Source organism: Osmerus eperlanus, chromosome 11 (assembly GCF_963692335.1).
Source record: "Osmerus eperlanus chromosome 11, fOsmEpe2.1, whole genome shotgun sequence".
Classification (NCBI taxonomy): domain Eukaryota; kingdom Metazoa; phylum Chordata; class Actinopteri; order Osmeriformes; family Osmeridae; genus Osmerus; species Osmerus eperlanus.
Genome location: NC_085028.1, coordinates 12,612,995 through 12,633,781, shown reverse-complemented (window position 1 = coordinate 12,633,781; position 20,787 = coordinate 12,612,995). Strand labels below are relative to the sequence as shown.

The 20,787-nt window shown below is 44.8% G+C and overlaps 1 protein-coding gene across 6 annotated transcripts in view; it reads left to right on the top strand.

The window, feature by feature from the left end:
• nbeab (neurobeachin b) overlaps nt 1-20,787 on the top strand; it is a 144,461-nt gene that overhangs the window by 99,033 nt on the left and 24,641 nt on the right. For all 6 annotated transcript variants that reach the window (XM_062472279.1, XM_062472278.1, XM_062472277.1 and 3 more), the window contains 4 exons: nt 16,869-16,986; nt 17,098-17,200; nt 17,292-17,407; nt 19,911-20,023. In XM_062472279.1, coding sequence (XP_062328263.1) covers nt 16,869-16,986; nt 17,098-17,200; nt 17,292-17,407; nt 19,911-20,023 — 450 coding nt within the window. The remainder of the gene's footprint in view (nt 1-16,868; nt 16,987-17,097; nt 17,201-17,291; nt 17,408-19,910; nt 20,024-20,787) is intronic.

The following is a 20,787-nucleotide window of genomic DNA, read 5'->3' as shown; positions in this document are numbered from 1 at the left end:
TCATCCTCATAAAACAGATCCTATGAATACACTTCCAATGTAATTAATTACGATACTGTTAGCACATGATGAATACTTTCACTCCGAATAATGAGTGTTTTTACTTGTCTATGACCATGCGTGGGCCTCATTAAGTTCATTACCACTGAGCAATAATCATCCTGACTTTTACAGCCAATGAAGAATGCTAATTGGAGATTATAATAGTTACTTTATTTCTCTATCAATAATCCCATTGCACATGCACAAATGAAATCCTCCCCATGTAATTCCAAGGATTTTTTCAATGAATGCTCAATCTGGAGGACATGGAGTCCTGCCAAAACTAGTTTAGTTGTTACAGTACCAAGTACCAAGTCAATGTCCAGATTATACCAATTGACGCTAATGGAATGGCCTATTCCTGTGAAAAAAAAAGATTATGATTGCTGTCATTTGAGACATTTGAGATCAGCTTTAGTCCAGAGACTGTGAAAAGTAATATAATATCATAAATCTCATGGGATCATGATTGAGTTTGACATGTTCTCCCACAATTTCATTTGTATCGAAATTAAATTGTCATAGGGATTTTTTTTTAATAAGCAGAATATCATTATCCTAAGCAATATGGCATCTCTGTAGGGAAGCCAGTTAATTTTGAGGCCTTTTGCCTAACACCCTGGACCCCTGTGGGTGTTGTCCCTTCATTTGTTTTATTCTCCTCTGTGTATTAGCAGCCTCCCTCTGTGTTCAGAAAGCAGGGCAGCTTAGCCGCAGGCACTAGGAGACCTTCCAAGTGACTAGTGTGGCTGGCTGAAGACTAGCGTGCTTGCACCAGGAGGATCATATATGATGAGAAATATATCCCCAAAAAATGGATTGTCAGAGTCTTAGTTGGACCCTGGATTCTCCCTCATCAAAATTATATGCTTGTCAGCCTTCTAATGAACTGTATGCTTGTATTTAGCATTGATAGACATGGACTTGTGTTTTCCAAAATAATAGTACAATTATTGACATAGAAGGATAATATTATGTGCGCAGTAACACATGTTCTCCTGCTCGTTGTCTTCTGTGTGAGTACATGCTTTTTCCTTCATTGGCGTTGTAGTTACTTTTACATGACAATGGTTAGGAAAGTGGGTAGGTGACCAACCCAGCTGTGTATTCTTCTGTTTGGCTTTATTGTTGTTTGGGCAGACACGAGAACAGCTTGTTTTGTTCTCCATTGCCATGCATAGACTGAAAGGCAGCCATGCGCTGGCGGCAGTGTGATTAATCTTAATGTCTTGGAGACATCTCCTGTCTAAAGGTGGAGGCAGTAATCATTTGCTCACTGACCTGATGATCCTCGTCAAGCAGCCCTCGTCCCCACACTAATTATGAACCTCAAATTAATGTTGCTACTCTTCTCTCAAATGTCATGAGGTTGCATTATAGAAGCTCACTGAATAGCACAACAAAGAGAAAGTGGAATAAGACTCTTTTGACTTGGGGCCGCAATAATGAAATGCTGGAGGTGGGGCCCATGATGAAATTAGGCCATGTTACCCAAATAAGGGATGAAGGCTTCATAATTGCCAGTCCTGCAGATCGGAGGTGCCGGGTGCCAACTGTCAGAGCACGGCTAATGATGACAAATGTCTCTCTATGCAGATTTCAGCGACGCTGGAGAGGAGCAGAGACGACCGTTGAACAGAACACTTTTGTGTGCTCATTTTATGGCTTAACATAAAAATAAACCACTGTAAGTGATGATGTGCCTGTTAAAGAACTCAAGCTGGTGTTGTTGAGCATCATACCAGGAAGAGTAGTCCCATAGTATTCATGTGCTTCTGTTACCAGGGGCAATAACTGCACACAGTTTCCAGATTAAATAAATGAAGAACCTAATGTATAATTGTCTTATTGTTTACCTGCCATGCTGAAATACATGTCCATATGGTATTTCTGGTTATAAGGCAAATTAACCAAAGATAACATGCATGTTTAACTATTTATCCAAACATTATTCAGAGTTTCTGTTTAATTATGATCTCTAACATGATCGCTAATGATCTCTGTGTTTGGTGAAAAATCACCAATAGCATGCCTTTTTAGCTTTATTTTGACCGCCATTGTTGAAAACCCCACAAACCTGACTTCTCTTACGGTGGCATAAAGTCCACGCTAATTAAAACCCAAAACCCAGAGAGCTGTATGGCCAGATTTCCTCAATTTGTTGCTTGAATGGCTTTTGAAAGGGGTCCCACTTTGTACAAAGGGAGCCTCACTTTTGTTTGGTTTCGCCCCATCTGTGTCATCTGGTGGTCTGAGCACAAGCCTGGTGTCTCGGGGCGCTCCCCAGTGGCCTTGCCAGTTGTTTTATAGACTCTGCGAGGTGGTGCTGTGAGTTCATAAGTTGGCTGGCCCATTGTGTGACGATTGCAGCTGACACGTGTGAATCGACTCCAGCATATTGGCAGATCATTTCCATTAATGAAACGGAGGAGTCTGCCTTGTTTCACTCTGTGATTTATGCCTCCTTGGGGTTAAGGTTTAACTGCCAAGCCCCGAATTATAACGCAAGGCAACTGAAGTTAGATTATTTGTTTAAATGACTCTCACATGCACAAAAATATCATCATATAAATAATGTGTACTTTTCATTTCATGGTTGTAGATTTTCTTTCTTCCCTGGTTGCTTTATACAAAATGTTTGGACAACAACATTGTTCTCAGACAATTTGTTTGATATTGACTTGATTATTAACAAGTTGGCACACGCAATATTTTGATTAATAGAAAAATATATAATAACATTTAGTGTAAAAAATGCATGGGTTTAGCTGTTGTCCACGTAGACAGGAGATGGAACGGTGTCGCCAGTTCCGATCCGGCATGTTCTCTGTCCAGCTTGTCCAAAGCCTCAGCCAACCCTGCTGCTAGCCCTGGCTGGACCCCACACCGCTGCTGCCACATGAACACACATTTGAAGGCCACCATTTTACGCTGCTGTCGCCCTCCCTTCGAGAGGGAGGGTGGAGAGGAGGGGACGAGGGAGAGGCTCACCCTGAGCGCCTGCTAGACAAAGATGGCAGCAGACACATTTTGTCTACTTTGATTAGTTCTGCTTGTGGTGAGCAGTGCTGAATATTAGCCTCTTAGCTGCTAGTGCAGCCCCACAATGTGGAGCACAGACGGAAGAGATGCCACAATCAAATCTACCCGTCCTCATTTCCATAGCCTCCACAGGAGAAAGGGGGACATATGGGGCAGGATGCCAATTGCTTATTTTACACGGTAATTAACATCACTCAAACAGTGTTATGAGGAAGGTGTGTCACAGTCATCTGACAAAGTTTAAAAGATCATCTCCACATTTACATACATTTTCCAATAGGGATAGATATTTTGAGGGTACTGGGACGTGTGCACGGCATGCCATAAAATCTGAAGAGTATTAACTTTGTAGGGCTTCACTCATGTAAAGTCCTTCTGCCATGGCAGTGTCAAACTCGACCGAGCTCAGAGGCATCTCAAATCAGAAATGTCTGTCAGTTTCTGGTCTCTGTCAACTCCTATTGGGTCTTCAGCTAGACCTTAGCTTGTGGTGTGTGTAAAGGTTTATTTGTGCAGTGCTGTGGTGCAGTTGAGACTCGCTTAATGGTTAGGCACCTTTTGAACATGTCAAAACAGAACACCACTTTGATGTTGTATTCCGCTTCTCCATATCTCATGGACCATACTGTATATTTACACCTGTGCTTTGTTTGCTTTGTAAATAGCAAGATGTGCACAGTCCTGAGTCTTGTTAGAGTTAGTGTGGTGTGTGTGTGTGTGTAGAGATGCATCGCAGTTTCCTCATGCGGAGCTGTCATCTGGTGGATTCATTAGAGCAGTCAGCTGGCTGGACCCCATTAGGACTGTTCAGGAGGTGCTCTCCATGAAAGAGTCATGATGGAGGAGGAAGTGCTGACATGCAGCTTCCTGCCTCCAGGCTTCCACCTGCTCTGAATCTGCCCCCAGGCCAAGAGAACTATCCTGGCCAGCCAATAAAAGATTGAAGAGTCAAGCCTGACTTATTTAGTTTCAAACTTTTGGATGGGGGATGGGGGGTGGTGGTTGGCCCAGACAAAGGCAGAGGGTAGCTGCCTCGTGGGATGGAGAGCGAGAAGCAAAAATGGGCAAAACATAACATAAGGTAAAAGGAGGGGGGAAGAAAGAGCAGGGAGTTTTCAGTTCTACCTTGTTAGAATTCAAATGATTTTATTAAAGTGTCAATTTGCTGGTCTTGTGAGGTGTGTACACTGTAGCAGGGGGTAGGAGGATGGAGGGCTGGTTGTTGACATCGTCTAACGAAGGAGGATTAGGCTTCTACACAGGCAGTAATATGATAGGTCAAGTTGAGGAGCCACTCCTCCACAGCTCTTGGCTCTGTAATGAATGATTGACTGGAAAAGAAGCTGCCACTCGATGGCTGAGTGCTCGTCTTGACGCCTGCCGCACCGCTCCACAGCTCCCCTTGATCACGTTTGGCTGCTCCCCTCTCATCTCAGCTTCCAGTTTGCAGGGAAACTGCTTTTCCCTCTCATTTTTCCTCCTAATTTACACATTTAAGACATTTTTGTTTGCTTATTTGCAATTCCTTTTTTTGTCAGAGAGACTATCTCTCCCAGCCTCTCTCTCTCTCTCTCCCACATTCACGCACATACACAGTCTCTCACACAGACACTTATACACACTCTCTCACACAGTTCCTCTCTCTCACACACACGCTCACACACACTCCCTTTCACTCAGCTTTCACTTTCCCCTCTATTTGCCCTCAGGCGATGAACTAATTCCAGGTTCCATAATTGCAGTGTGTTGTACACCTGTCTGATATTAGCTCTCCCCTGTCTCCCATTCTGCCTCTCTTAATGAGATATTATTGTAATTATTGCCATTATGCTGTTTCCCATAATATACTTGATTGATGTTGTTGTTCTGGGAGTATTTATATTGTATAATTAGAAGAAGTGTGTTGAGGGTTATACTAGAGCTGAGAATAGTAGAAGTGAACTTCTCCCTCATCGACCCCTTAGAGTTCGATCTCTGTGGTGAGTTTGTCTTGGCTGGCGAGAGGGGAGCAGTGCTAGCTGGGCACTGCTGAATAGGACTCTACTTGTAGCCGTTTTAAGACCATTAAAGCAGTGAAAGGCCTCACAATGACCAAAGCAGGCTTTGTTTCAGCACCGTCTCTTGCACCCTGTGAATTCTAAAGCCTTATAAAAAGGGGGAAAGGTTTTGCCTATTTCATTTTCTGCAATTCTGTTGGTGTTTTTGAAGAAAAGTTCTCAGTTACTTTATTTGGAATCGTATTGTTGTAGTGGCAAACTACTCAAAGGAATGCCAAAGAAAAAAAAAATATCTATGAATGAACTATGTTGAATTTTTCTCAGAGCGACTCTCAATCCAATTAGGAGTTTAATAAGGGTCATACAGAGGGGCTTCACGCTGCAGGGTTGTGGCTTTGTGTAAATGTGTGGGGGAGAAGCAGGGGCACAGCCAGGCTGGGCTGGGATCTAAGGCTGGTCGCTGCACTGTGAGTGTCTCTGTGATTGGCTGGGGCTGTGAGGGGGCGGGGCCACAGCTGACATAGTGCATTGTTCCTGGGCGTGCTGGGTGGAGGCAGGCAGGCCGGGTGAACTAAGGCTCTGGTTTAGTGGTTTTGTTGGGTCTCAGGTGTTGCTCATGACCCCGGTAACATTCATTTGTCCCTTGTCACATGCTCATTTGTTATCTTCTTAAATGAGCAGTACCCTAGCTTCCTAACTTATTATACTTATATATATATATGGATGTCAATGGGGTTTGGAAGAAAATTAAACAGATTTTAATGAATTCGTTTTTTTATCAAGTATAATTTTATTTTTTTATATATGCAATTGTATTTTCAATTATTTAATGTTTAATAAATTTACAAACATGCATTACAAATTCAGCATTTAAAATAAACTTGTGAAATACTTAAGTGATTATGAGAACTATTAAGCTAAAAACTGAATAGGTGTGTAAAGGTTATATTTGGTTATTTAATCTCTGTGTGAGAGAGCGGAGACAGAGAGAGAGAGGATGGAGGGCCCTGGAAGTGGCCGTGACCGGCTTTTGAGGGCTGGTTCACATGCTGGGTAGTTTGAGTGTCTGACAGCCGTTTAACTCCACACGACCTGGTTCTCAAGTGCCTCCGTTTGGGCCCTCTTGAATCCTGTTAGGAGCTACAATTACAATTCATGCTCCCAGCCCTCCTTTGAACAGGCTGCAAAAGAGCAAAGAGAGTTGGAGAGATCCTGAGAGAGACAGAGCCTGACTGCTCCTTCATCTCTGTGGAAAAACTCTCAGAGGCTTTCAGCTGCCTGGCTGGACTCTAGACCACCATCTCTCTCTCTCTCTCTCTCTCTCTCTCTCTCTCTCTCTCTCTCTCTCTCTCTCTATCTCTCTCTCTCTCTCTCTCTTTCACACACACGCTCACACACGCTCACACACATACAAACAATACACTAGACTGAAGATATTCCTGAGTAAGACAATCTTTTGATTCGCTGAGATTTTTGCAGTTTATTACACACATTATACATCACATGTAGAATATAGTCATTAACTAGAAAGGGTTTTAGTAATATGTATATTAATTGCATGTATGACAGTGTTTACCAAACTGAAGTTGTTCTTTTATTTTATTTTGTTCAGGTGGAAATGTATGTTTCACGTTGCTCTTCATCAAACTGTCAGTGTTTAATCAAGCATGCAAACAATAACTTTTTTTTCTGAAAGACCTGAATGCCAAAGCACATTCAAACGCTTTCAAAAGGAGAAAGAAGAAAGTGTGAGCATCATGCTTAATAGGTGCTTTAGTAATTCATAGCTTAATCCGTTCTGAAAAGCTTGAGAGAAGAAAGGCAGCAAATGGCCCTCAGTATTAATTTGATGTGACTTCTGTACAATAAGGCTTGCAGATCCCAGAAGCCCATTTTCCAACCTACCTTCTTTCATCATCCCAGCCCTTGGAACTTTTGCCTAAATGTTTCATGAAACTAAGGCTGTAAGGCTCTCTGGTGTTCTGTCTTTATAATGCTTGCCTTAAGACAATTATAATACCAAGGCAAAGAAACACGTAAAATAGTGAAGCTCCTTGTTCTTTGGGTAAAGCACTCGTTTGTTTAAGGGGCAGAGGACCTAAAACACATTTTATTGTTAATTTCCTCCTCTCACTATTGGATTGTTCTACTTCCCTGTTGAAGAGGTTTGAATAATTTCAATAATCTTCATGGTTGTCCAACTTTCCATGACTTAGAAAAGGGTCTGTTTGATTCAAAACGAGAAACGAATGTTAGTCCCTAATATTTTGAGGTACATATTAACATTAGAGTATATACATACAGTATATACATATGTCTTGCAAGTAAGAATGTTAATTGATCTTTGTAAACATTCTGGCCAGTCCAATTTGGGGCCATACTAGGCCCTTATAAATATACACTAAATATGAAAATATATATTTGTTTCTTTCTTTGTTTTTAAATCAAATTATGTTTAATATAATTGTTGTCATGGTTTCATATAGGAAAGACAATACATGAAATGCATATAAAAGGTGAAACTCAGTTGAATAGATTATAATAGCAGAAAGAATTCCCCTTACAAAACCAGACATATAGTCTTCATCAGAGTTTGGAATCTCCCTCAGTGAATGTGTAGCCATGCAGCCTCTCAGTCTCTAGCATGGCCACATGGGTTTTCTCTGAGAATAATGCATTCATCTGGTCCAAATGACATCTTAATATTAAATAAAATGTTGTAAGGTCATGTTCAGCATACATAATGCATCCTTCCCCATACAATAAATCACTGTGAAAACTGATAGGGTTCCATGGGCTTGATTTAACTCTTTATGTGGGTGTTCTTCCTATCCAGCAGAGCCAAAGAGTAGGACAGGAATTTGGTTTGCTGTCAAATAGCTGCTTGTTGTCCTGTGGAGATGTATTTTCAGTTACAGATAAACAGTCCCCAGAATGAGGATATCTGTTTGTTCTCCAGTTCCCATACTGTACTCTAATCACTTTCCCCTTCCTAGATGTTCTTTACTTACACAGCAATAGCTATGTACTTTTATAGCAGTCACATTGGGAAGGTCATTGACCCTAGAGAAAACAGCTTGCATTAATATGGTCTAATCCAGTGTAATTAGTCAAATTATAGCACGCCAAGCATCTTGTCAGGAGCTGCTGGCTTTGGCAGGCATGCAAGATGGCCCATAGTGCCTCTGGGTGGCACATACAGCCCTGCACAGCGCAAGCCCACTCTCTCCACACTTCTCTATCTATTCCTCATCTGTCTGCATTGTATCTTCAATAATCTTCCATCTCTCCTCCATCTTTTCTCCCTTCATTCCCGTAGATATTTGTAATCCTACAAGTGCTAGGTTTAGAAGCGGAAAGCACTCTCAGTTCGACCACCACATTTTCACCATCCTTCAGTTGACTCCCATAGCCTCAGGGTGTGAGCTTGGCTTGTTTGCCTGCCTGCCTGCCTGCTTGACTGTTTGCCTGCCTGTTTTCCTGCCTAACTACCTATCTGACTGTTTGCCTGCTTGTCGGACTCTTGCCTGCCTGCCTAAATGCCGACTAGCAGCGTAAACATGCCGTAGGATTTGCATTGGCAAAACGATTTTAACTATATAATTACAAGGGATGAAGGGCAAATGATCCAGTGCACCAAACAACCAGATTATCATCCTTCCCTGCATGCCTTGCACTGCCCCAAGGGGTTAGCCTGTGACAAAGGCCTTCATTAGCATAAAGCTGTTGTGTTCCAGAGACTGGATAAGAACCTGTTCTACCTTTGCTCTGGCACGTCTGGTTGTTATAAGTCAGAGTAATTCCACTTTGTGTCTGAAAAAATGATGCTCTAGATTCTGGCTGCATCCCAAAGGTGTCTCTTGTGATCATCCTCTAAGAGCCTCTGGCAGAAAGGGGGCACTGTGTTCTCCGGATGATATGCCGTGAAGACAGAAAGAATTATAAGGAGGGAGACAAATCTGTAACATATTATTAGCGATTTAAAGTGAATATAAAGGAGAAAATGATAAAGGATGAGGCTGTTGTTGTTATACCTCGTAGAAAGAAAAGTTGAAGCAAAGGTTGAGAGACTAGATTACTAGTTAAGGGTGAGCGAGGCCCTCTCCCCTAATCACTCGCTCTTTCTCCTCTGTTCTGGTTCCGTCTCTCCACCCCTCCATCCCTATCTATTTCCCACTTCTCCCCTCCATCTAGCACTGAGCCTCCACCCCCTCCCACACAAACAAGTAGGATTTAAACCGATCAGCTTGGTGCTTTCAGTGGCATCCAGGGAAGACGTAGCCAGGCCAGGAAGATTTCAGTCATCTTAAAGCTGACAAGTCCCTGAAAACGGCCCATTAGTGAAGGCTTCCTGAAAGGGCCCTACACCAAATGACTGCATCACTTCTCTCAAGCTCCTTAGTGTAGGCCTTTTGAATCCATCTGGATGAGCGTGTGTGGGTGTCGGTGTGTTTTTGGACAGAGTTGCTATCCACCTCAGCTGCATTTTAAGTCTAAATAAAGGAGATTTAAAATTCCTGAAAGCATAGTCAGCTATGTCCCTGTGGATAATTACGCAAAACGATCACCATATTTTAGACACACTGTTCTGTTTCCTCCAGTGCGCTAGTGTGTGTGGTGCGTTATTGTGCTGTCTCCGTAGTGCTGTGGTTGTGGTGGGTTTAGGTTGTGTGTCTCCGTAGTGCTGTGTATGTGCGGTGTTATTGTTGTGTGTCTCCATGGTGCTCCGTATGTGGTGTGTTTATGTAGTGTGTCTCCGTAGTGCTTTGTATGTGGTGTGTTTATGTAGTGTGTCTCCGTAGTGCTCTGTATGTGGTGTGTTTATGTAGTGTGTCTCCGTAGTGCTCCGTATGTGGTGTGTTTATGTAGTGTGTCTCCGTAGTGCTCCGTATGTGGTGTGTTTATGTAGTGTGTCTCCGTAGTGCTTTGTATGTGGTGTGTTTATGTAGTGTGTCTCCGTAGTGCTCTGTATGTGGTGTGTTTATGTAGTGTGTCTCCGTAGTGCTCCGTATGTGGTGTGTTTATGTAGTGTGTCTCCGTAGTGCTCCGTATGTGGTGTGTTTATGTAGTGTGTCTCCGTAGTGCTGTAGATGTGGGGTGGTATTGTGGGGTGTCACCATGCTGCTGGTATAGATGAGGCTTTAGGTATTAATGCCTGCTCTCCGGGAGCAGCAGATCACAGAGTTCCTCGCAGTGAGATGAGCCTCTCTCCCACCATAGCCGTGTTTAAGACAACTAGACAGGCCCGCTAATACGTGTGAAATGCTGCCTGTAACATAAATGTTATTGACAAACTTGGCTGGACATTTGTAGCAGTGATCTGCTAGCGTGCAGTGATGCATATTCTTCCCTTTTATCCCACTGGTCTTGCCAGAGCACCAGAACTGTCATCTCGCCACACTCCAGCTGCCTCCCAAATGTATAGTGACACTGATTATGCAAATCTGTATCTTATTTCCACCAATACCTGCCTTAGGAGCCCTTGACTTTATTGAAGTTATGATATGGGGTGTGAGCAGGGGCCCAGTGAAACAATTCTTCCCTGTAATCACAATTTTCATATTTTTTGAATTTCACCCCTTGTAATAGTGTCATATGAGGGAAGATGAAATGCACACTTTGGCACTTGGGAATATATATATATATATATCTTGAAGGGACCTAAAAAAGATTAGTTAAACCAGCAGCTTGTTTTTTCTTTTTTTCCTATCTTTTTTTTTTCCTTTCTTTTTTTTTACATGTTTTTGTGTCTACTTTTATTTTATAAACCGAAACAGTATAGTTCTCTAACTCCTATAATAATGAGGGTCAGTTTCAGATGATTTGTTCAGTATTTATATGACATCCCATCCACCCTTTGAAGTGTCTCAATATGGCATGTGCCCTGTGCTTTCTACACACACTTCCATAGATTGAGATTAGAAATGTCAAGATATTGCTTGACACATGTTGACATCCCAAACAAGATTAGTTTCCTTTGTTTTGAAGTGGGGTCAAGAGGCTAGCGATGTTTTTGTTTAGCTATGAATTTAAAGAAGGATGCTGTGAATACACTTACGTGCTGAGCAGAAAGCAGAGGAACAGTCACACGATTTAATTAACTTCTAAAAACCATTGATAATGACAGTGTCACCTTATCTTTCAGAATAAAGTAGCCTCAGTAGGTAGTTATTCCATACAGTAGCTATACCCATAGTGAAGCTCCTTTGTTGCCTTCAGCCTCAACCTATATTTCCCTCCCAATCTACCATCTTAACCAGTGTCCAGTGCATGGGGCGCTGGTGGCAGACAGTGTATAGCAGCAGCAGACTCCATCCCTTCCTCCCTCACAAACAGACTGCTCCAACTCCCCACAGATGTTCTTCACTTTGCCTGGGGTCACTCTTTGGATACAGTATTCACAGTGTGTGCTGATCCTCCAAATTGCTGTGCGTGAAATCCGTCTCCTCTCTCCTGGGGGAGTAGTCATATCACTCAGAATGAGAGCAGTTTGCCTTTCATGGCCTCTTGCGCTGTTCCCTCCCTGTCCAGACAGTTGTGGGCTTTATACTAGAAGCCTATTAGACAAATCTGAAGAGAACACAGCAGAGGTGCTACAATAGCAGGTTGTCAGAATATTCCACACTCCCATATAAATATATCAGTCATGCTGGCTTGAGGCCTCAGCGAATCACATTATTGCTCCATTTCCCCCCTACAATTGACGTGGAGAGGGATTGCTTCAGGTTTCATATAGGGAGAGAATTTGCAGCAGGTTTGAGAGTAAACCTGTTTTTCTAGATGTATTATCATCCGTCACAGTACCAGGCCAGCACAGGGTTAAGTCTGTGCAGAAGTCAGGAATAATTAGAATCTCCTCGCTATGCATGAAACAGTTTCCGTTGGCTTTTTAGTGGGATGTGTTCCATTTGAGCATCTCCGCGTTATTGCATGTGAGGTTCAGCCTAAACACGGGTGTCACCTGTGCTTCTGCTCAGCTCATCGGTCACAATATTTCCCCTCTCTGATGTTGTGCAGGCACCATGCAGCCTGCCCTCTGTCAGATCAGTGGACGGAGAGGAGGGGGGGGAAACAAGGATACAGAAGACAGAAACGTTAAATTGCATTAGGGCTATTATGTGGGCGAGTCTGAGTTGCCTCCCTCGCTTGTAGGGCCAGCGCATGCGTGCTCGGCTCTGAGGGCCTAATGAGCCTGTATGGAGAACCCTGTGTGGAAACAAAAGGCTGGGTCCCTTCTCCCTCCCTCCCCCCTCCACTCCCCCAGCCCCAAGCATGACAGACCAAGAGCAGAGCTGAGCAGAGCGCCGGTCCTTCCTGGTGGTTGATTAGATTGGGGCCGAAGTCTCCAGCTGGCAGGCCTGTCTGTGACTGGAGGCGGCCGTCCCCTGCGCTTGTCACTGCCTGACACCTCTGACAGGCAGGGGACAGCTTCAGCAGACAGGTTCATTAAATGGCATTTTTTTTACAGCTGGGCCTCTAAAAATGAGGGCTGGGCTTTGTCAAAGCCCCATCTACAGGGGCCTCAGCTTGTTGGTTTAAACCAAAGCTTTGTTGTTATGACACATTTTTTGATCTGGGCTGTTTGAAATCTGGGCTTTTTTCTCCACTTTAGTCCGTGTCTTTTGTTGAAGTCGGGCCCTTTGGCCTGTGATTTGTCATAGCAGCAACAATGTGAACCTCAGATAGGAACAGAACACAACCCTGGGTGACAAAGGATGTCGTCTACAGCACTCCTTGTTGAATAGGGTTTCATATACTAACAGAAATGTTTCTCTCAGGATCTCCTAGCATGGTACTGTATATTATAAACTATGAAACAAAAGTCAATGAACAGCCCTTTCAGCACAGACAATCGGTTAAAAAGCTAGCGGGGACAGTATATGGGATGATTAGGTACCTATGTTTATTGTTTGCAGATTCATATCCCCCTCATCTGCCTCTGACTAGACCTGCACATTAAACTGGAACTGGATTCCATAGTGCTCACCACTGTTTGTCGACAATATTGAAACAAAGCTGGCGTGAGGATGTAACCCTGTGTCCCTGTGAGCTAGTCCTGGCTCCTCAGTGTCACAGCTCACCTCCACCGCTGGCTCCTCAGTGTCACAGCTCACCTCCACCCCTGGCTCCTCAGTATCACACCTCATCCCTGCGCCCACACCTCACCTCCACCTCTGGGCCCTCAATACCATACCTCAACCCCCCCCCCCCCCACTCTTCCCTCCCCTGGCCCCTCAGTACCACACCTCACCTCCCCCCCTTTCCATCCTCCTCTCCTCCTCCATTTCCCCGCTAGTCACTGCGGCCCTGGGCTCCTCTGGGCCTTACTGTCTCTATGACAACTGTTTGAGTAGGGGGGTGCTGAGGTGTCAAGCAGGAGCATTACGAGGAGAGAGCTGGAGATGCTGCACATCTAGCATCTCTACCTAATCCAGTTTTAATTGAGCTCCAGAGACTTTGATGTGACACAGAGGTCGCAGCGGCGCTATTCCAGGGAGAAATTAACGCAGCCCAGCTCGAGACACAGTCCTTCAGCCTGTCACCATTTTAAATGAGCATTAGCATCGAGCCTAACCTCACAGCCTAACATCTTACTCTCTAACCATCCCTCTCACTGTCCCTTCCTCCCTCGCTTCCTCACTCTACCTGGGTCTGCTCCTCCCTGCTCCACTCCTTTGTGTTTTGGCTGTATTTACACAAACACCCATAAACTGTCTATGCTAGGCTGCAGGTCTATGCAAGGCTGCAGGTCTATGCTAGTCTGTCTGCCTATGCTAGGCTGTACAGATATAATTTAAATGTCTATGATTCTGAGCTAAGGAAATGACAGTGCCATCCCTGAGTTGGACCATGGTGGTGAGGAGAGGAATCAATGGTGTTGGGGGGGAGGGGGGGTGGAGGGAGGGAGGGAGGGAAGAAGAAAAGGTGTGGGGGGGAGGTGAAGAAGGGAGGGAGGGAAGGTGAGAGAGGTAGAGGGAGGGAGGGAAGTGTGTGAGGGAAGGAGGGAAGGAAGGAAGGTGAGAGAGGTAGAGGGCGGGAGGGAGGTGTGTGAGGGGATCATTCTCACCTGCCAAGTAGGCTCTCTTGATCTCCCTCTCAGGACCTGCTGTCCCAGGGGCCTGCACACCTCGAATAATCCCTTCTTTCCTCTCCTCCCACTTCCCTGCTTGTTCATCATCTCTCTCTCTCTTCTATTTTCATTGATTGCATATGTTATTGTGACCCAGGGGCTGTTATTGTCCACATTATTTCACCCTGACTAGTGTAGCAGACAGCCTGAACAAGGTGTGAAGAACACAGTGGTGTAGAGAGGTCTATATGATACTGGGATGGGATTGTCAGGTAGAATCTATAAAGACAAAAGAACCTCCACAGTGTTTCAATTTGATTGAATTGAAGAATTAGTGGTATAATATGTATTGTATTATGTTGCAATGTCATTGCGATTGTATATGATGTTATAATGAGCCCAAACTACATCACCAGGCTGTCCCAAACTACAACACCAGCCTGTCACAAAATACAACACCAGCCTGTCCCAAACTACATCACCAGGCTATCCCAAACTACAACACCAGCCTGTCCCAAACTACATCACCAGAATATCCCAAACTACAACACCAGCCTGTCCCAAACTACAACACCAGCCTGTCCCAAACTACAACACCAGCCTGTCCCAAACTACAACACCAGCCTGTCCCAAACTACAACACCAGCCTGTCCCAAACTACAACACCAGCCTGTCCCAAACTACATCACCAGGCTATCCCAAACTACAACACCAGCCTGTCCCAAACTACAACACCAGCCTGTCCCAAACTACAACACCAGCCTGTCCCAAACTACAACACCAGCCTGTCCCAAACTACAACACCAGCCTGTCCCAAACTACAACACCAGCCTGTCCCAAACTACAACACCAGCCTGTCCCAAACTACAACACCAGCCTGTCCCAAACTACAACACCAGCCTGTCCCAAACTACAACACCAGCCTGTCCCAAACTACAACACCAGCCTGTCCCAAACTACAACACCAGCCTGTCCCAAACTACAACACCAGCCTGTCCCAAACTACAACACCAGCCTGTCCCAAACTACATCACCAGGCTATCCCAAACTACAACACCAGCCTGTCCCAAACTACAACACCAGCCTGTCCCAAACTACATCACCAGGCTATCCCAAACTACAACACCAGCCTGTCCCAAACTACAACACCAGCCTGTCCCAAACTACATCACCAGGCTATCCCAAACTACAACACCAGCCTGTCCCAAACTACAACACCAGCCTGTCCCAAACTACAACACCAGCCTGTCCCAAACTACAACACCAGAATATCCCAAACTACAACACCAGAATATCCCAAACTACAACACCAGCCTGTCCCAAACTACAACACCAGCCTGTCCCAAACTACATCACCAGAATATCCCAAACTACAACACCAGCCTGTCCCAAACTACAACACCAGCCTGTCCCAAACTACAACACCAGCCTGTCCCAAACTACAACACCAGCCTGTCCCAAACTACAACACCAGCCTGTCCCAAACTACAACACCAGCCTGTCCCAAACTACATCACCAGAATATCCCAAACTACAACACCAGCCTGTCCCAAACTACAACACCAGCCTGTCCCAAACTACAACACCAGCCTGTCCCAAACTACATCACCAGAATATCCCAAACTACAACACCAGCCTGTCCCAAACTACAACACCAGCCTGTCCCAAACTACAACACCAGCCTGTCCCAAACTACATCACCAGGCTATCCCAAACTACAACACCAGCCTGTCCCAAACTACAACACCAGAATATCCCAAACTACAACACCAGAATATCCCAAACTACAACACCAGAATATCCCAAACTACAACACCAGCCTGTCCCAAACTACAACACCAGCCTGTCCCAAACTACATCACCAGGCTATCCCAAACTACAACACCAGAATATCCCAAACTACAACACCAGCCTGTCCCAAACTACAACACCAGCCTGTCCCAAACTACATCACCAGGCTATCCCAAACTACAACACCAGCCTGTCCCAAACTACATCACCAGGCTATCCCAAACTACAACACCAGCCTGTCCCAAACTACATCACCAGGCTATCCCAAACTACAACACCAGCCTGTCCCAAACTACAACACCAGCCTGTCCCAAACTACAACACCAGCCTGTCCCAAACTACAACACCAGAATATCCCAAACTACAACACCAGAATATCCCAAACTACAACACCAGCCTGTCCCAAACTACAACACCAGCCTGTCCCAAACTACAACACCAGAATATCCCAAACTACAACACCAGCCTGTCCCAAACTACAACACCAGCCTGTCCCAAACTACAACACCAGAATATCCCAAACTACAACACCAGCCTGTCCCAAACTACAACACCAGCCTGTCCCAAACTACAACACCAGCCTGTCCCAAACTACAACACCAGCCTGTCCCAAACTACAACACCAGAATATCCCAAACTACAACACCAGAATATCCCAAACTACAACACCAGCCTGTCCCAAACTACAACACCAGCCTGTCCCAAACTACAACACCAGAATATCCCAAACTACAACACCAGCCTGTCCCAAACTACAACACCAGAATATCCCAAACTACAACACCAGAATATCCCAAACTACAACACCAGAATATCCCAAACTACAACACCAGCATGTCCCAAACTACAACACCAGTATGTCCCAAACTACAACACCCAGCCTGTTTTACCAAATGCACCCCTCGCTGTCTTTCCTTCCTCTGCAGGTGTTGGCGTACTCTGAGGGGCTTCATGGGAAATGGATGTTTAGTGAGATCCGGGCAGTGTTCTCCAGGCGCCACCTCCTGCAGAATACTGCTCTTGAGGTCTTCATGGCTAACAGAAGTAAGAAGTCCTTCCCACCAAACACATTTGCTGTTCCTTTTTTGATCTGTGCTTGTGCTCTGTGGTGTGTGTTTTCCAACGTGTGTTGTTCAATGTTATCCCATTCCACAGCCTCCGTCATGTTCAACTTCCCAGACCAAGCCACAGTGAAGAAGGTGGTCTACAGTCTTCCTCGGGTTGGTGTGGGCACCAGCTACGGCCTTCCACAGGCAAGGTGGGACGCAACTAAGCAGATTTACCTTTACCGTGCAACATTTACCATTTTCACAAGACCTCTTCATTTTTAATGCTCCATGGTTTTCCAGGCGGATTACTCTGGCTACTCCACGCCAGCTCTTCAAGTCCTCCAATATGACGCAGCGCTGGCAGAGAAGAGAGATCTCCAACTTTGAATACCTAATGTTTCTCAACACCATTGCAGGTGAGCCACCCTAACCTCCCCCTGCTCATAGTCCTCCTTTACACTGCTCGATGCTAGCTCTTCTGTTTCTAGTGTGTGGTGCTGCATCATTAATGTTTCCCCTTCACCACAGGATTTTAAATAAGATGTTTACACCGTTGAGTTCACTCCTTGGTGTGAGTGGGTACACTTCACTGTTGATGTGAGTGAGAACTACATAATTTGAAGCAGAAGGCAGGGACTACCGATTTTCCTCGATAATTAGTGTGTGTGTGTGTGTGTGTGAGAGAGAGAGAGAGAGAGAGAGAGAGAGAGAGAGAGAGAGAGAGAGAGAGAGAGAGAGAGAGAGAGAGAGAGAGAGAGACAGAGAGACAGAGAGTAAGTAAGTGTCTGTGAGTTTGTGTGTGTGTGTGTAGGTAAGAATTTTGTTGTTGACTCTCTTATCTGAACTGCAACTAGCAGGAAAGCAAGAGCGACTGCCACACTCCTCCGCTCTCAGAGGTGTCATCCTTCCTTCGCTGCATACTCATGCATATTTATATTTAGCTTCTGCATGAGTTCGATACATTATTGTCAGATAATTAGATGTAAGGCAGACAGCAAAACATGCCGAAAATTCATTAAAACTCCCTGGTAATGACCTAGCTTGTCAGGGGTGTCAGAGTGGTGTGGGGAGGCAGACAGCATTGGGGTGGGTGCTGGGTGGGGGAAGGGTGTGTGAAAGTGAAGCCAGCACTCTTCTAATTAAACACTATTCCACTGTTATTAACATCCTGCCACCCCAGCCAGCCCAGTCTCAGCAATGGCAGCTCCCCCCCTCTCCCCCACCCCGGCTACTACCTCATGCCCACCCCCTCCCCCCCTCCCCATCAACCTGTTTTAATTATGCATCTACAGTAAGGACTTTGGCTATGTGCACATACTTTTTCATTGACTTAACTGTCAAGAGGACAGTCACTGGATCTAGATCCATTATCTCTGCTTAAGAGCTTCACTGTAGGGGTAAATAGCATAACTGGGGTCAAATAGAGTAGCGAGTAGGTAGTGACCTCTGAGACGTTTTGACACCCATTATCCACGATAGTCAATCTCTAGACAAAGCAAACTGTCTGATAATGAACCTTATGATTTCACTATTTACATATTGAGTTGAAACCCAGCCTCCAAAATATGACTTTTGTCCCATGAAACATCTTCATCAAAGCTGCAGAGTAACTCTTATAGTATGCTACCAGCTTTAATCAAATCTGTTGTGGAAACTGTAAGTGCATAATCACCTGTGCCACTGTTGGACATAGTGTAAAGACAGTAAGGAAAACACACAAGGACAAACAGAGCAGGAGAAGCTTAATGGTTCAGAGGCCTGAACGCAGCTTAGGAATTGACATCCAGGCGTAGACGGCTGCACTGTGTTTGACTGATGACCGTGTAAAGATGAGATACCGTTGGGTTTTCCTTTGTTGAACCTCTTGTGGTCAGGGCTCATCTTTCACACAGGCTGAGGGTGAGTGGCACTTCACTGCTGCTAACAATGGAATGTGTTGAGCCACAGTGATCCATCTCCGATCTCCAACCCAAACAATCTCAAATCATACCAAACACCTTAGACTTTACTGGAAGTCATTTTATTTTAGGAGTATCGATTTTTTATATTGAATCCTGATGTTATTGATGTGTCCAACAGGGTTTGCTTACATGTTAAGTCACATACAATTATAGTTTTTGTGTTAATTGATTCATTTCCCCACAAATGGTCAGTTTATGGGTTGCTAGTGTGTATATCTGGTCTATAATCATCTCACACCCATAGCCTCTTTTTTTCTCATAGGGAAATTAGAGAGGGATTGTGGTCACTCGGTATGTTGAAGAGATCCTCTTGATTTTATTACCATTTTTCTCATGGCTGTATTTCCTGTGACAGATTCTGCCATCTGAATCCCATATTCCCAGTTCTGGAGGAAAAGGAAGAAAGAAAAGAGATTCACATCTGGCATCTCTCAGTAGAGCTGCATGTGGGCACAGTCATATATACTGACAGGATGTCTCCATGGTAACTGCTGTTGGTTGTCCAATCAGGAGAGAAGCCTAGCGGTGACACGTCAGGCGCTATCCGTGTCATGGCCTCAAGAAGAATCTACATCTCTCTAATTACATCCACACCACACAGCTTACAGTCACTTATGTTCTCCATGAACTTGAAAACCACCTCCATAGAACTTTTCCAACCCCCAGTCCTCACTGATGTATTCGTCAGCTGGGTGGAGGCAGGGAGAGAGAACTGTACGCGGGCACGTTTTCACAGAGAGTCAGAGTGAGAACTCTATTAAAAGAGGTCGCCCTCTCAGACGCCCTCAGAGACAGGAAGTGGATTCTGATTGAGGGCTGGTGACTGGGAGCTTGTTGGAATGTTGCATGCTGGGACCCCAAAGTAACCTAAGCCTTGTGCGTGCCCCTCCAGAGCCCCCTCCTCCCTCTCTCCTCCCCCTACCTCTCACGCCGCTCTCTGTCTCATCTGTCTGTCTAGGGAGGACGTACAATGACCTGAACCAGTACCCCGTCTTTCCCTGGGTCCTCACCAACTATGAGTCGGAAGAGCTGGACCTCACCCTGCCAGGGAACTTCAGAGATCTCTCAAAGGTACTGCTTGATGCCACGCCCCCTGGGGGTACGGGAGGGGGAGAGAGGGTAGGGCCACTCGTCTCTGTCAGCGAGGCTGTTCCCTTGTCAGACGGTGAAATAAGGCCATATTCAATGAGACGTAATTCAGACATCATGTGTGGAGGCTGAGCTCGGAGGAACGTTGTTCTGGATGGGGCTGATAGTACAACACCATGAGGTGCACTGGAACAATAACTGTATAACTGTAAATTTAAATAATTGTATTGCCTTTCTAACAGCAGCATTTTGCTCTCTGCAATTCATATTCATGTGATTTTGTAAACATGTAAGTTTGATGTTCCTAATCTATTATTACCTCAGCTTTTATGTTTAAGGATCATATAAAACTGCACACAATGTACCTTTAGATTGACAGCAGCTCTTTTGGGAACAAGGAATATTCATACAATATTATATATAATACAAAATAAATCATGAATGAAGCACGCCCTCGAGTTGCCCATAAGCCTATAACTGGGTGTGTTAATGATGTGTAGTAAATGCTAACTTGAATGGTCCATTCCTTTTGGTGACTCTTGTTCAAATGATAATTCAGTAAACATCCTTTTTAAAGGCATAGTTAAGCAGTAGAGGAACACTTATCAATCCTGCCATACAATACTGGAATTAAGACCATGGCACACTGTGCAGCACAGTTTGGGCTGTACGAGAATTGTGTTCTGTCTTCATAGGAAATAAAAACAGACTGCAGATCACTTTGCTGTACTCTAGCTTTGTTATTC